At 40.1% G+C, this 16,601-nt stretch overlaps 1 protein-coding gene across 3 annotated transcripts in view; it reads left to right on the top strand.

Annotated features, from left to right (window-relative positions):
- Positions 1 to 16,601, top strand: part of LOC100650229 (octopamine receptor beta-3R) — an 81,077-nt gene that overhangs the window by 8,535 nt on the left and 55,941 nt on the right. For all 3 annotated transcript variants that reach the window (XM_048408004.1, XM_048408003.1, XM_048408002.1), the window contains exons 2-3: positions 2,608 to 4,061; positions 8,351 to 8,588. In XM_048408004.1, the coding sequence (XP_048263961.1) occupies positions 3,417 to 4,061; positions 8,351 to 8,588 (883 nt within the window). In that variant the 5' untranslated portion in view covers positions 2,608 to 3,416. The remainder of the gene's footprint in view (positions 1 to 2,607; positions 4,062 to 8,350; positions 8,589 to 16,601) is intronic.

Here is a 16,601-nt window from a genome sequence, read left to right as displayed (position 1 = left end):
TACTCGGTAAGTAATTGAAATTAATATTTAGATTTTTGCACGAACAAGCCGTGCTCAACGAAATTTGGTCGCGATACACCTATTTCCGCTACCTATCCAAAGTGTCCAATCGTCGCACGACGAAAGAATTTCTCTCGACGTTAACTGTTGTTTGGAAGACGTTAACCCGGTTCCCAGCTTAACACGAGCTTATGGATGGGGATGGTCCATGGCCACGTCGTTTGTAATTAAAGGGCAGCAGCCCGGAATTCGCCTCTCTCCTTCGTTATATCCGCTGACACGCGGAACGAAGCGCCTCCTCGTCCCATAGCGACGAGGAAAAGTATTTCATCGCCACGCCGGGCGCCACGTAATTCCGACGGCCCTCTTGTAATCTTCTTCGCAAATAGCTCCATCTTGGCGCAATCGCTTTTTAACTAGAAGCTACGGCTCGACCAGGTATCAAACCAACCTTCCCTCGGCTATAGCCTCTCCGTTTCGCCGCAGAATCCTCGAGATAGGGCGATTTCTCATCGATGCAATCTGTAACCGAGAGTCCACGAAGAGTGAACTTGTCGTTTACATGGAGTTGTTGGCAGCCGTTGCACCGTGCAACTCGGGATTCGTACCTTGAATCGCTTTCTCACGTCTAAAGGCCGATACGTCTTTGTTCCGACGTAAATAGAGCGACTCATCTTACCATACACGGCGTTAGGATCGTTAGAAATCAAACGTCGGAACGACGAAGATTTTGCCTGGCAGTGGGTCAATGTTTATCCATCCGGGAATGTCGTGATTCTTCTGGAAACTGGATACAGTCTAAGGGTGGGTTCACATGAAAATCAGATAAATACACGACACGCGTGGTAACATATTTTGACGTTTACACGCATTTGCTTTGTTCTATCGAATTAAAGATTTCGTCGAATTATCGTGTTTTGAAATTAGATTTTTTCAATTTATTTACTTCTACGATATTTTCCATAGAAAAAAACGTAAAAACATACATTGAATAAACTAGTTTATAGAAATTGAATGTGTGAATCGTTTCTATTATGACTTTTCATGTTGGATTTACGTTAAAAGCGTCATTCTTTTTTTTATAAAAATGTAAAAATCCACGGAACAAATTTTCATAGTTTGACAGAGTCAAAGTAATCGATCGATATTGTTACTCGTTTCCAATTTTGCGTTTCGTTTCAGTTTTCTTCGATACAACGTTCGATATAACGAGAAAATAAGTAGGTTCTTTTTATTCGGAAAATAAAATCATCAAATAAAATGCGATTCTTTTGCCGTTGGACAATTTCCATCAAATTGAATAATATTTCATGCTTTCCTTCGATCTAGACAGAATTTTGTGAAATTCCGTTTTCCAGCCATTACTTTGTCAAATTAATTTATCAAATATTGAAAATACTGAAATATCACTCGCTTCTTCCAATTTATAATATCGTAATTAACGTTATTAATAAAATAGAGAAGAACCTGAAATATTTCTATACGATATATGTAGTATCTTAAATAGATCTAGAGTAAGGACAAGTAAGGATGTTTTATTTGTTAACAAGGTGATATAGTTTGTGTATCTAATAAGGATGAATATAATGATAAAGCGTGACAGATTATTCAGTGATAAATAATGTCAACGTGTTCGTTCGGCTTAGCGACTTTATTTGTACAGCCGTTTGACCTCTCGACTTGTGCTCTTAGAATCTTCAAAAAGGACCGACCTGACCTTAGATCATTTCTTGGTCTTCTCGGGGAGACGACCCCCACTACGCTCGGATCACGCCACCTTTCGCGCCTACGATCAAGTATGCCGCCTTCTTTGTGGATGAAACAACAGACCGCAATCGACGTTTCTGGGAATCGAATGTCTCCCTCGTCTGGCGGATAAGGCGATCCGCCTGTGACACTGTAGGATCGCGAACGACGGCCATAAACACGACCCATACTTTTTTTCATACTACATATATGATGTATAAGAAAGTAGCTTTTCTACAAATTCACCACAAACGTATTCCTTCTTTGTTAATTCGAATAAATGTCGATTAATACGACAAGTATTTGTTTCTAGATTTTGATTTCGAAAAAGCCAACAACGATCGAAAGAAGGTCTTTATCGTAAAATCCTAAAATCGCTATGCCCGTAATAACGTTTAGTAGTAGAACCTTTGTGAGTGGAAATTTTATTTCGTCTGAAACGTTAATACGAGAATATGAAATTTAGTAGCGGAGCAGTATTTGTAGCGAAGTATTTGTAGTAGTATTTGTAGCGAAAGTATGTTCCGCTAAGAAATTGAGAGAACCAAATCGAGAAGATCTCGAGCGATTTAGATAATTTTACGCGGGCAATCTGCGCAGAGAAATACAAATAATTTGAATAACTTATATTCTAACTATAATATTTGGTAATATTATATATGGTAACTAAGAAATGTTTCAAATATGGCGTTACTTGTAGCCTGAAACCTCGTATAATTTATTCAGAATTTTATCTAAAACTTTTCATCGTTCTAGTCGCTAGAGATAGATGAAAAACTAGATTACCAAACTAGTCGAAATCCGCGTGATCAACATAACTGTTCGACTGTAATTTATCGATTGTATATCTCTGAATTGCAGGAACTAGGCTGCGAATCGAAAGCAAGGAGCAAGGCATATTAGGATAAAACCTTGTTCCAGCCATCGTTTAACTCGACAAGTTGCCGCGACCTGTGCAACGCGAATTCTAATGTTGTACAGTGGACGGACCGCGTGTGATCGTCGTGAAATTAAACGTCGAAATTAAGCGACGAAATTGAACTCGACGAGAAAATGACGCTTCGTTGAGGAAACGGAGACGTTCGAACGAATCTTGCTTGAACGAAGAACGCTGGAAACCACTTTGGTCAACGATGGACTGGATTCAACGATCGTGGTCGATCGGCACGAGTACACAGCCATTGAGCAGGATCCTCTGTCGCACACCTGTGCCAAATCGTATAAAAACACCTGCTGCCCAAAGAAGATCTCACTCGAGGGCCCAAAAGGTACGTCTACTATCCATCGAGGAGTATCCTGAATAACGAAATCGATATCGACGCTCTTAAACGCTCTATGATAAAACGAGCGTTGTACGCTTAACCAACGGGAGAGAAAGAATCCATACGAACGCTCTTCTATACTGTTTATGTATCCATCAGCCTCAGATCGAAGTAGAAAAAGGTGTAGGGGGTCAGTTTAATCGACGGTAGCAGAAGCAAAAGCAAAAGCAAAAGCAAAAACAGCCGAACAGCTCGACGGAATACACGGTATCTTCGTACCAAGTTGACAGATTATAGGCTATATTGCGATAAGGTATCGTAAGACCAAATCCGCGTGGGCAGGCGGCATTCTCCACGGCCATGACCGAGTGAAGTAGCCGGGGATCGTCAGACACGTGGTCCACCACCATGTTGAACGTAATGGCAGCGGTGACGACAAGTCTACCTAGTCGAGTAGATCCGACACCGACATCTTCCAGCAATGCCAGCGCTGCATCGAGCACCGCGCCGAATAACGTGACGTCAGTTCCTGTGGAGAATCCAACGGTTGAAAATCTACCCGAGAACGTGAACGTGTTCGTAGTTGTGATCAAGGGTATCATTATGGGCGGTATCATCACGACGGCAGTGCTAGGCAACGCTCTGGTGATCGCCAGCGTGAGAAGACACAGAAGATTGCGCGTGGTAACGAACTGTTACGTGGTGAGCTTGGCAGCGGCTGACCTCTTGGTGGCCATGTGCGCGATGACGTTCAACGCCTCTGCTGAATTGTCCGGAGGCAAATGGTTGTTCGGTCGGTTCATGTGCGACGTGTGGAACTCGTTGGACGTTTACTTCTCCACGGCCTCGATACTTCACCTGTGCTGCATCAGCGTGGATAGATATTACGCTATTGTCAGCCCGCTCGAGTATACAGTGATCATGAGACAAGGGACTGTGGGATGTATGCTGGGTAGCGCATGGATTTTACCGGCTTTGATCAGCTTCATACCGATCTTCATGGGTTGGTACACCACGCAGGAACATTTGGATTATATGATGAAAAATCCACAGGTAAGCTCGATATTCTTAACGATTCCTCGATTCCTCCATTCTTCGATTACTTCGATTACCATGAACTTTCGAATTCTTTCGAATTCTCATATTTTTCAATCATTTTTCATATATTTCGATATGATTGACATATTTCATTTCTTCACGCAGTTATCTATTTCTTTGCCCGAGAAGAAATATCTCTTCTTCCTCCATTCTCTCTCCTGATACATTCGAATAGCGATACTTTCCAAAAAAAAAAAAAAAAAAAGAAAAGAAAAGAAAAAAAAAATCAGATTATCCTAAACTCTTGAATAATCGTTAGACGCGACAAACTTATATAATACGCAATAAATTTAATAAGTTTGCGAAACATCAACAACGATGATTTTTGTATAAGGATAATGCGCGAAAGTAATACATTTTGTACAACAATCGTTTATTCGCATGATTCAAGATGAATCTTCCGGTTAACAACTAGATTCCGTAACGTGTCTAATAAGCGTTCTAACCTCCATAGGAAATTGTGAATACCGACTATAATTCCTCGGGGATAAGAGGATTTGCGCAAGAGGCTTTTCCCCAATTTGCATACGCATATGTTACGGTCAAATCGACCAATCACGTCCTTGACGCGGTCCACGTAACTTGCACTATTGTTTCCTTGATTGGCTAATTTGGTTATGTATAGCGATCGATGCATCATGGGAACACCGTCGTGAACGCCCATTGTAAATTCAGAAGTTGCGGCGATTCGATGCCGGAATATTGAATTTACAGCACGAAGGATCAAGCGTCGTTTGCTCTCAGCTCGTTTATTCGTAGCTTTGCCAACAAGTTTACAAACTGTGTATATTCTTGCATCGGTCACACACAGGTTATCCGAAACGATGCCTCCTTTTTAGATCGTCAGACGATATGCTATATCTAACGCAATTTCTAACGTTAGATTACAATGTAAGATTACAGTCGAAACGATTGTACGATTAACGAATGATCGATGAAACGATTGATTAACAAATAGATTGCAGATTTTCCTGCATTTACGAAAAGTTTGTAGGTGGAAAAAAATGCAGAGAACTAGAAACAATCGATTTCTATCTAGGTGCGTGTCATTGAAAAAAGGAATCGTTCCATTTTTAAACTCTTGTATGGCTGAATGTCTCGTTTGTTATCTTTCATTTTCTCGAGGCGCAACCGTTTTCTTACGCGATCGTTATAAATGGAAATCTCTACTCGCTATTATTCAAACGATCGTATCGCGTTTAAGGTAGAGATTATTCGAGCAAAGTAACGCTTCTCGGATGGAAATTGCATTATAAAAATAGAATCGTTCCGTTAATCTAATGCAACGATTCCCGTATTCGTGATAAAAATGTCGAGTGTCCATGCCTGTTTCGATGGCTGGCTGGCTGGACAAATCCAATTTAAGAGTATCTTCAGCCGGCTGTAATAAAAATAAACCACCGTGATATCGAGGAGTCGATGCTCCATTTGCAGTTGTAGTATAATTGGACGGGAGAATTCCTACCGCCAGTATTAAATTGCAGTTTCCGGTTTCGTGGCGCGCTAAACTTTTCAATGCTACGCACTCAAACATTTCTGATTACATGACAGAATCGATACGTATACCGTTGTCGTTATCGTCTTTAAACGGTAATATCTCGAACGTTTTCTACAAAATTATTCAAATCTCGATTCAATCAGAGAATCGCGCATCATCGCTCGATAACTCTGTGCACGATTATTTAAGGAACCGAACAGTTGGAAATTTGTAAGATCGCCGTTTCTCAAAATTAATTGAGGAATTGGTGGGTCAGTGCATGGAGCATGGAGAATCACGGAATCGCAGTTTAGTTTCACATAGTTATTTAACTATTCGATTGCTTATTTAACAAATAAATAAATAATTACAAATGAAATTGTATCGTGCGATTATATATTAATTATATATATATCAATTATGCATCCGTCAATTTCCTTCCTGCGTATAAATATCTCTATTAGCGGAAACTGCTAATACTGTTAAAATTATCTGAGCAAAATGGAACCATCAAGTTGTTGCGCGAAAAATCAAATTTTTCAATAATTACAATTTATTTTTCAACGAGTTGCAATTATTCCGAGCTACGACAATTCATAATTCCGAGTAATAACGTTATTTAATAAGGTTAACGCAAATACGATCCCTCTCGTTAATCGTCTACTCAAAGATTAAAATAGCGTATTTTCTTTAATTAACGCTAACTCGATGCGCGATTAGTCGGAGATTGGCTTCGTTATTACACGACTTTAATGCAACTTAAGAATGATACGATACATTGTTTGAAAATGAAGTTTACGTAAGCGCGGGGAAAGGTTTCATCCCGTTATACCGCGCAGGTTTTAGCATAAATTCTGTCATGCACGACGAAAACTGCCATCGTCAGGCAAAATTGAATCGAAAATGTCGCTTCAGCTCTTGGTAAAAAAAATCAAAATTAAGCGATCGAATAGTCTCTTTCCACCATTATGTTTTTTTGTCCGTTGCGATACATATTTTTTTTTTCTTGGCGATAACCGCTTGCCAATGTTTCCAATATGCCAATACCGAAAAGATGATCTAAGGTTCAGCTTACTTTCAAATAGGGAAATTTTACTTTTCTTCGCTTCTCTGATACATGATTCATAACGTAAATTGCAAACTTTCGTTTATGCGTACGTATTATAAAACGCGCGCTATGACTCGCACAGAAGTATTTTACCGATCTTTTGTTAGCTGTTAAATCATGTTTCAAAGTATTAAGAAAACACGGAAACGTTTGTTGAAATATTGCGAAACGCTAAATCGAATTGGTTTCAAACTGTATTTTGTTCGTTTGAATTTTGCGAAAGCCAAATGTTCTCCTTGTTTCGCGCCAATTTGGTCAAGCTAATACGTTGCACTTTGGCACGATAGACGTTGCCTTGAGAATAGTTATCGTGCCGGTTAAGAAAAAAATAAATTGCAGCTCCTTGAATAGAATAATACGCGACAACCAGCTATCTCCGATAAAGACGAACGGGAAGTTGAAATGCTAAACGACAGTGGTATTAAAAGAATAAAAAAATAATCGTTTCAGCGAGAAAGTAACTATAAAGAAAATACAACGATGCTTTTGTCGAGAAACATGTAAATTCTATGCTAAATATAATTTTCTACGACTGGTTATATTATATAAGACTGTAAGACTGTTGCAAGATAGAACTACGATTATCAGCCGCTGCTCTCGTTCAACCGCCGTTGAGCAAGCTGAAAACACGTTGCATCAATCGATAGATTTAACTAATCTAATAGATTTTTTTGCAACAAACTCTCATTCAAAATTATTCATTCCTCGTTTCTATCGGAAAATCTTCGCACTTTATCTTAGCACTTACATCGTTTAAGTTTCACTTTAACTCGTCAAGTTCTAACTAACTTCGGCATATTGGTAAGCCGAGTAACGAGTTCACTCGTCTTTCCTAGATAACGAGTTAATAGGCCACCGTGTAATTTATCCTGTTCGTCAATCCCGTCATCCCACGGGAGCTGCAACCTCTGGAAACTGTAGCTTGTAGGCTCTAGCGTTGATTACATAGGCGAAAGCCTCGGGAATCATAAGTGTTCTGACTCCAGGGAATAGTCACTGCTGAGAACACGCGAATCGTTGCAACTTTTCCGTATAAAGTCCACTTATCTATAAAACTGTGACAGCATACGTCGTTTCGCTTAAAGAAAACCACGAAAACCAAATGTATTTCATCTTTTATACGTTTGTTTCGAATCTATGTGGAATCGTGTATTCGACAAAGTGTAACATTCGTTAAGAAACGTAGCTTCTCTGTATCGAAATCACCGATTGATTTTAAAGCGAGCGACTCGCTTACTTTTACAACAAAGAAACCCAATAAACGATAAAAGTGCGCTTAAACCGAACGCGCTGATTTATCGCGTGAACGGTTATCGAGCAACCCGTTCGTAAATTACGTTCATTTATGATAATCATGTTTTATCGGGAAAAGAGCATAATAAGAGAATAATTGATTCTGTTGCAAGAGTAGTATCACTTTCAGCTTCGCTCCTTACGAAATCGAGCTTTCATTCGCTGTACTAGCGAAAAACGCGATGAAAATTTCTTCGAAAGTTCGCTGTTGCTCGTCGAGCCTCGGATAACCTAATTCGTGGTCAGGTCTCCACCTTGAAACGATCGTTTGTCAGGCGTGGTCAGGGCAAAATCGCGTATCGATCAGGGTAAAATCGCGAGGGATCGCAGTAGAGCGGGCTATACAACGTATCCGTGTTGTTACAGGTCTGCTCGTTTGTGGTGAACCGGCCGTACGCTGTGATCAGTTCGTGCGTCTCCTTCTGGATCCCTGGCTTGGTGATGATAGTGATGTACTGTAAGATCTACAAGGAGGCTGTCAGACAGAGAAAGGCGCTCAGCAGGACGTCCAGCAACATCGTGCTAAACAGCGTGCATCATCACAGGTCCTCGACCAGACAACACCATCATCAGCAGATGCTGCTTCAAGCGGCGGCCGAAACCGGTGAGTTTGCACTATTACACGTATAACGTTTTAGCGTAGGTAACGTTAGTTCCGCTTCCGCTTCCGCTTCCTGTTCCCGTTTCCATGGCTAAAATGGAAACATTTGCCTGTCTTCTCGGAGAAATCATTCGATTCGTAACAATCATGGTTTCTTCGGTTCTTTCTTTTTCACCATCCACGTTACCCTAGAAAATAGTACAAAATATATAACAGGTTTCTTTGGGCATAGTCTGCGTTGCGTGTTGGGCATAGTCAATAGTATAATAACGTGAAAATGGATTTAAGAAAGGCGAGCCGCAAACCAATTTTTTCGCAAAAGTTATGGCATAATCTTGCAGCGGTGTGTGCGTGAACGAGTTTCTCAAAGAGCGTGGTTTCCAGTTGCCGAACAACGCTGACGTGACACGACATAAAATGAGACGGGGATCGGGGAAGGCGCGGTTAGCCGGAAACTGGATTTTCTTTCTTCGACATTCGCCATTTCTGGCACGAGCCGCAGTAACTCTGCGCGCGGCATTACTCCTTAAAACCAGATAAGAGGATTTCGTGGGAGCATCCGTTGCTTCCTTTCTCGTTCTTGCAAAAGTTTGCAATGGCGATGCAAAGACACGGTCGGAAAGAATCGCCAGCAATGTATCGAATATCGACATAGCTGTAACACAGATAGAAGTCGGAGAAGCGACATGGGAATAGAAAGAGGCCCCTGGTACTCCTAATGTCTAATGACGCAGAGTAAATAAAGTAGAAGTCTCGTTCGTAGAGTAACTACGCGAGTATAATTGTACGCGTCGGAACACTGGCGGCTGTGCGGCTGAGCGGATTGGCGGGGGAAAGGAGTTGCAGACCAGGCAGACGGATGATCGCAAAGTGCGTGACTATCAAGGGACTGTCCCTTCTAGATATGATAGAATATCGCGACTTTATGTCGTCTCCGACGTAATAAAGGTCAGATCACGGCCCTTGAACTTCGTAAGACGGTAGACGCCCGTGCGCTAAGGCTGTGACCTTGCGTATGCGATTTTGTCGTGTCCATCGGTTGGACCACGATTCTTAAACTTGGTGAGACGGAGACGAACCGTGCTCGACGAACGACTATCTATCCTGTCGCGTCCGGCGGTTGGATCACGGTCTTCGCTTTACGTCGGATGTAAAACGATAACTCTCGAGGATGATCGTTCGGATCTTTAGGTCGTGCGCGGCGGCCAAAGCAAACTTTATTTCTTGCTTCTCGTAAGACGCAGGAAGACAACAGTTATCGACGAGTGATTCTTCGCATCTGCCCCGCGGTTGATCGCTCAACATGGGGGTGAAGGTTAAGAGTAAAAAGTTTGCTTCTCTTATCGAATAATTGATGACTCTGTTGGTCGTTGGAGAGTTTGTCGGGCCTAGACACACCCCTCTTGGGACCCGCTCGGCGGCAATGTCGTAAATCCTTGCCCGTTTCGACCCGTTACACGTCTCGAACGATAACACGGATCAACGAACGAACGGCGCCAGTGTCCTGCATGGCTGATTAAACGAGGACAGAAAGGCCTCTATGCAGCCTTCTCTCGCTATTTCCATGCCGCATCCACTTACACGCTAACACGAGTGACTACGAGTGGCGTACTTTATCTTTGTACGTGTCAAGTTGCTCATTTTCAATTCATCGTTATTTTATTACACTATCGAAGAATCAACAACGTTCGTATCATCTTTGTCATTAATCGTTTGTCATTTATCGTGGAAAAGAAAAGCAAATAACGATATCCGCACTACGAACGCCCCCAAATTGGTGGCAGTCGAGCTTTGATCTTCTTCGTTTCAACATGTAACGCGCAAATTGTTATGAAACAGGATCGATCGAAAGGATGAAGCACAGATATACCGATTTTGGGGTGAGCGCGAGCTCTCGAGGTCGATGAAAAACAGCTAAACGTTGAAGTTTGCAATCGCATTTTGATCGACAGGCATTGTGGTTTATACAATTAAGGTCTTCGATCGAAAGCGGTCGAAACGGTTGAACAGATTAAATGGGATTTTGCGGTCTCCTAATAAAATCGTGGTTTTCCGCTATTTTCGTTTATACGCTGGACGATGACAATCGGCTTCGTACGGCTTTCGGCTATTATAGACGAATGGAAAGACTGGTCGATTTCGAAGATTCTATAGAAACGAGATATTTAACCGCGGTAAAGACATTCTTGAAATTTCGTATCCAGTTGGCAAAGATTCTATGGGAAAGTGGAAGGTGTAAAGACGCGCACATTGCACGTAATTAATATCTATGCAAAAATAGCATACTATAGTTGTAATATCTGGTACGTAAAACAATGTTCTACTTAGATTCCAATTTTAATCATCATCATCATTAGAAAAATAAGAATTTACTTGTACTCCTCTTACGACATCCATTTACCGTTCAATTTACGTAAATAATCGACGATAATGAGCGCGTATTCCTATAATAAGCATCGTAAGTCCTCTGGAACCAAATTGTGCGAATCGTATTCGCGCACGATGAGACGGCTGTTTTGTTTCTGGCTGACAATGAGTCGAAAAGCGCTGTAAACGCGAGCGACGAGGCATGTGTGCTACTCTACTGATCCAAACATGGCTGTTGTTCGTGGGTGTCGAAAGATCGGTCACTCGAAAAAAGCATTAGCGTAAACTGAAGCGTGCGGTCGTCGCAAACGAGTCTGTAAAAAGTCGCCGTCGAAAAGTTTGTTTATTTCTAAAACAATTTCATTTTCCGTTTCTACCGAAAAATTCTGATCGACGAATCGCTCTTACATATATACATATGGTGTGTCAGTTGTTAGGATGAATTCATCGATCTGCAGATCCCTTGGCGTGCCCCTTTCCGCTTGTTTTTCCAGCAGTTTGTTTTTATCGCGTTTTACGCGTGAAAGGTTTTGTCGTTATTCAACGCGTTTATATTTACGTTATCTTTTCCAAAGTGGCGTAAATGCAAGTTTTTATTCGTCCTTTTCTTTGTATTAAAAAGACGTTGAAGAGGATTGATCGGTACGTCGGTAATTGGACAGATTTCTTTTTTCCCATCAAAAATAGGAACAAGTACAATTTTTTGTCCATCGTAATTTTACTTAATAATAACTTAATAATTTTGTAATATAATGGCTTATAACGAGAAAATCGAGGCGATAATCGAGGAAAACGTAGCGTAGATTTTGAAATAACGATGCTGGCAATTTTCCTTCATTTAGCAAGTTCTCCTCTATCTTTTATTTCATTATTCTCGCAACAGAGGAATATTCGCCCCATTTGATAATAATTGTACATCTCTCTGGCTCCTTTCCCTTCTCGCGCCACACATCCCTCGCTATTGCATTTCCTTTTCGTACCACGATTTTCAAAATTTACCATTTCCGCTTCGTTCTACGTTATCGCATACAGCGTAAGTTGAGTTGGAACTTTTGCGTTTGCAAAAAATTCATTTTATCCTGGTTTCTCGTTTTTCTCGTTTCAACCAACACTCTGCGATGAATAAACGATTAGAAAGAAATGGAAGATGAATCTTAATTCGATTTACTGTTTGAAATCTTAATTAGATAAGAGATTAAAAGTTTCCCACATCGGTACATACACGTATATACATTCTGTGTCTTCTCTTCAATTTCCTTTAGGACGACATTATTTTCGAAATTATTTTATAATCATTTTATAACTATTTAGAGATACGAAAAAGGAGAAACATAAGATTCTTATAATTCTCTTACAACTATATGAATTGGAATGTTCTTGTTATTAGGCTAATTTGCATAATATCGAACGAGTGCTTATTAAAAATCTCATACATTTTGAAATTTCTGAAATGTATAATTTCGAATACGTTACAAATAAATCCGAATACGTTTTGGTAGTTGGTCGAATGCTTAATGGGCTTGATGGAACGGATCGGTAAGAGTTTTATCGCGTTGTAGCGGAGTTAGAAGCTACTGAAGAACGTTCGCGCGCTATCGATTACACAATCGAGAAGTACGAGTTTACATATCTCTTGGAAATGACTGCAGATTTCACTGAAACTAACACTTGTCGGGTTACGAGCCGTCAAATGGATAACTCTGTAACTATACGTAGTTGCGGGACATGTACGCCACGCTGTAAATAAAATTGAATTCGACAAGACCAGACAGCAATTGTGATCTAAACCCGAATATCATTCGATGAATTTTCACACCTACTGTAAAATCAACTTTCCTATTACTTTTCAATTCAAGAGATAATTCATTAGATTGTAAAATTCATTATCTATAAAAAAAAAAAAAAAATGCTAAAATGCTATGATTATTGAGAATGCGCAATAAGGGTGTTTAGACATCTGGTGACCATTTTGCCCGAGGGATAGAATCTAGTTTAGGTAAAGAGTCCCGGGACGTAACCGACGGCCACTCCAAATCCTCAACGATCGTAATTACGTACAATTAAACGAATAAATGATCGAAATGAATAACAAGCGAAACAAACAAATGATAAATTAATAAACGTAAAAAGTATCTTCTTTTTATCTACATTGAAAATGCATTAATATCACGCATAAAACATAAAATACTTAAAACACTAACTAAACTTTGTTTACCGGAAAAAGAAACGCAAAGAAAAGCGTTACCTCTGTGTGTCTATATATTTGTAAATCATCCTTTAAATGAGAATGCAAGTGCAATCATGTTTTCATCGATTGTTTGAACAAAATAGAAAAGAAGAAAGAAAGAAAGAACGAAAGTATAATATTTAAAAAATAGCTTTATTTTCTAATTTCGAATCGTTGTTTCTTTCTAATCGTAAGATGCGGATGGAAAATCGTTAGAAACTACCGATAAACAACATACTGATACAGCACTGTTACGCTTTGACGGTTCACACGGTTCACACGGTTCACACGGTTCACAGAAATAATCGAACGAATGGTGGAAATGGTGGATCGTGACGCGATTCAAACTAAAAGGGGACGAAGCGGTTGAAAAACACAAACGGTAAAGGAGCTGTGCTCGATTCTGCGTCGCCTTTAATGACCAGTCATTAATAACAGCAGAGTACGTGCGGGAAATTTACGAGCGCGTCTGTTCAACTGCAGTTGCAACGAAATTACGGATCCGCTACAAGCCGCCCCTCCTCCGTTCTTGATGCGCAGAGGACTCGCCGGCCAGCTGACCTTGACCCTCGAACGTGTCCTGTCATCGTTGGAATTTTGTTCTGGTAAAAGTTAGCAGGAGTCACGATCGAGGAGAGGCTAGCGGCGTGCGTTATAATTTTCGCCTTTGTCTCGTTCACGTTTCAACAATTTTCGATCTTCACGGTCTCTGGTATAGACTTTCACAATGTTTACCGGATAACATAGTTTTTCCGATGCCAACAATCACGTTCTATATACGTTTCGATAGGATTTCTTGTGTCTCGACCAGTGGCCTTGACCTCGCACGATTCCACATCAACGGCAACGTTCGAGCTGAATAGCGAATTAACAGATCGAAAACGAAGGGATGGGTAGTCTTGGAAGGTCAGTTACGGGGTATTTTTATTCTTGGAACGTTGCGAATGCAGTTTTATCGCGGAGAGACAAGTTGTTTTTGGTTACGTAAACAAGGAAATTTCCAGACTGCATGACGAAGGAAAAGTGGCTCGTTATATTCCTGTCACGAGAGCTGCAATTACCCTCCCAATGTTAACTCTGAAGAGCATGTAAAGATTAACGTCACTACTTTCTCTATCTTCAGATTGTTATTCGTTGCGTTTTGCTTTTCTTACGAAAAATATTTCGTAACTTCTTTAACGGAAGAAAGTATCGAATTTCATAAAAATTTTCCAAATAAATACCAGAGCTACAACGATACTAGAGTTGAACGACAAGAAACGAACTAATTGGCAATATTATTTATTCTCTTTTACTTCTGCTTTGAAATACGCTGGTAAAATTATCGTAAGCCGCTTATTACTTAACCTTCTTTTAACAATTTCTTTTTTATCGGTACTCGAGAATGAACAGCGCTGTCGCTGGTTTTTAATCATTTTAATATATCTATTTTAATATATCTATTGTTTGTATAGTATCATATTACATATAATAGTAGTGCCTATGTTTATTTCTCGATCAAAGAAAGAAAAAGAAGAAAAAAGCTTCTGCAATTTCTTTAAAATTGACATAAATCGAGCCCCCCAAAGCTTCGGATGAAAACTCGTAATCTTTAACGCAAAATGAAAATGACGCGCCTAAACGACACGAATAAATTAAAACATGTATATATTTATAGACAGAATAGATATCATTAAGACAAAGAAGGGTCATAAGATCCGTCGTTTATAGCAGAAAAATGAAAAGACGGACCATCTAACTTCGAAGCATCGAAATTTTAGGTAGTTTTTTTAGGTAGTTGTCCTCGATGTCGAAGTTACGGCAAAGAAAATGGTCAGCTTCCGCAATAATTAGCAAAGCCGTCGACGACAGACGTTGATAAATTAAGGTTTGGTCGCCTTAGGAGAATGGCATCGCTGGATTGTTCGTGAGTTTTAACAACAAGTTGAATGGTTCTACTAGGCGATTCGTCGTTGTTCCGGCGAAATCTCGTGCGTGGACGTTCATTTTTCGACACGTTCTCCGGCCTTCCATCCATTTGGCTAATAACGGAAAATCTGACGAGACGTATTATTTTACATATTTAACATTACGTTATTCGAGATAGATCAGCAGCGTCCGTTCGTTTCCTCTTTTAATCTGTTATCTTGGCTTTTCTATGACCAAAATTAACGATTTATTTCGTTGTACATATATTATTAAGAATTACCAGTTATAACATTATAAAATACTGAAATACGACAGTTGCGTAAAAGTTACTCGTAACGAAATAAAACTGGAAATACGTCATGATCGTTATTCTCATTCTCCGAGCTGTGCAATCTCAAGAGTTGACATTTACGTCAAGCAACGTTGCTTTTATGACGTAAATACAAAATGCTACGATATTAACTTGACGTTTAAACAAGATTTAAATTAGCTTTAATGTCATTGTTGTTAATTCAATCTCTTGAAAGTTTACCTGAAATTATTTGTTAGAAACATTGATTTCATATGAGTAAAATTATAGAAGACGATTAACAACGCCTGAAACATTATATTTCTACGACTGAAGAATTAGCAAACATCGGTGTATAGGATTGTAGGCAAGCGCAGTCGCTACCGTTCCAACGATTCCATCTTAAAGCGTTCGTTCTGTTACGTAACGATCAGCGTTACAATCAGCGTAATAAGCATAATTTCCATGTTACGTTCTCGTTACAATTTTTTTTCAAGAATATTTCGTAGCAACGTTGTCTTTCAGTTGCACGAGCCGACATCGACGTAGCGAACACGGTTCAAGATACTATCGATGTAATTAGCAACATTGGACACACGTATTATTACGAAACAGCGTGCGGATACAACACCGTTATTTCCATAATTGCACAACTAAATAATTACTGGTGCACGTGTTGTTGCATAAAAAACTCAGACATATTATAAAAAGCAGGTAAAAAGGCCGCGGAGCGTACCGTCGGGGCAAAGGTCACGGTTTGCCGCGGCTAATTCGTGTTCACGCAAACCCTTCGGCTGGCAGCGTATCTATAATACAAACCCAAGGCTCTGTCTTACCAGTGATGGATGGTGCGAGGGCCCCGACTGGTAGCGACGATGTTGCGTCGCTCTACTATTCCACCAATGAGTCTCCTAATCCTTAATCCTGGCCCCTTGTTCTTCCATTTGCACGAGTGCAAACGGTGGATTAACACGTTGACCGTCTTGAGTGGTCATCGGTGAGAACGTTAGCGGTGACAAATTTTTTGGGATCGTTCAATGTCGTATTACACCTCCGTAATAGACCCTTTACACCGCAAATTTACACCGTGATCTCGGGACCAGTTAAGCCAATACTTAATTACACTTTTTTCACACTCTAATTTTAATCACCGCGTATTCTAGAACATGTACGGATATTTCGACCCACTCTTTATACAAATTTGAAAGTTTAGCGAAAAGTGGAA

The sequence above is a fragment of the Bombus terrestris genome, chromosome 8 (genome assembly GCF_910591885.1).
Source record: "Bombus terrestris chromosome 8, iyBomTerr1.2, whole genome shotgun sequence".
Lineage (NCBI taxonomy): Eukaryota > Metazoa > Arthropoda > Insecta > Hymenoptera > Apidae > Bombus > Bombus terrestris.
Note: the sequence above shows the minus strand (reverse complement) of the source record. Positions and strands in the feature narration are given on the sequence as shown.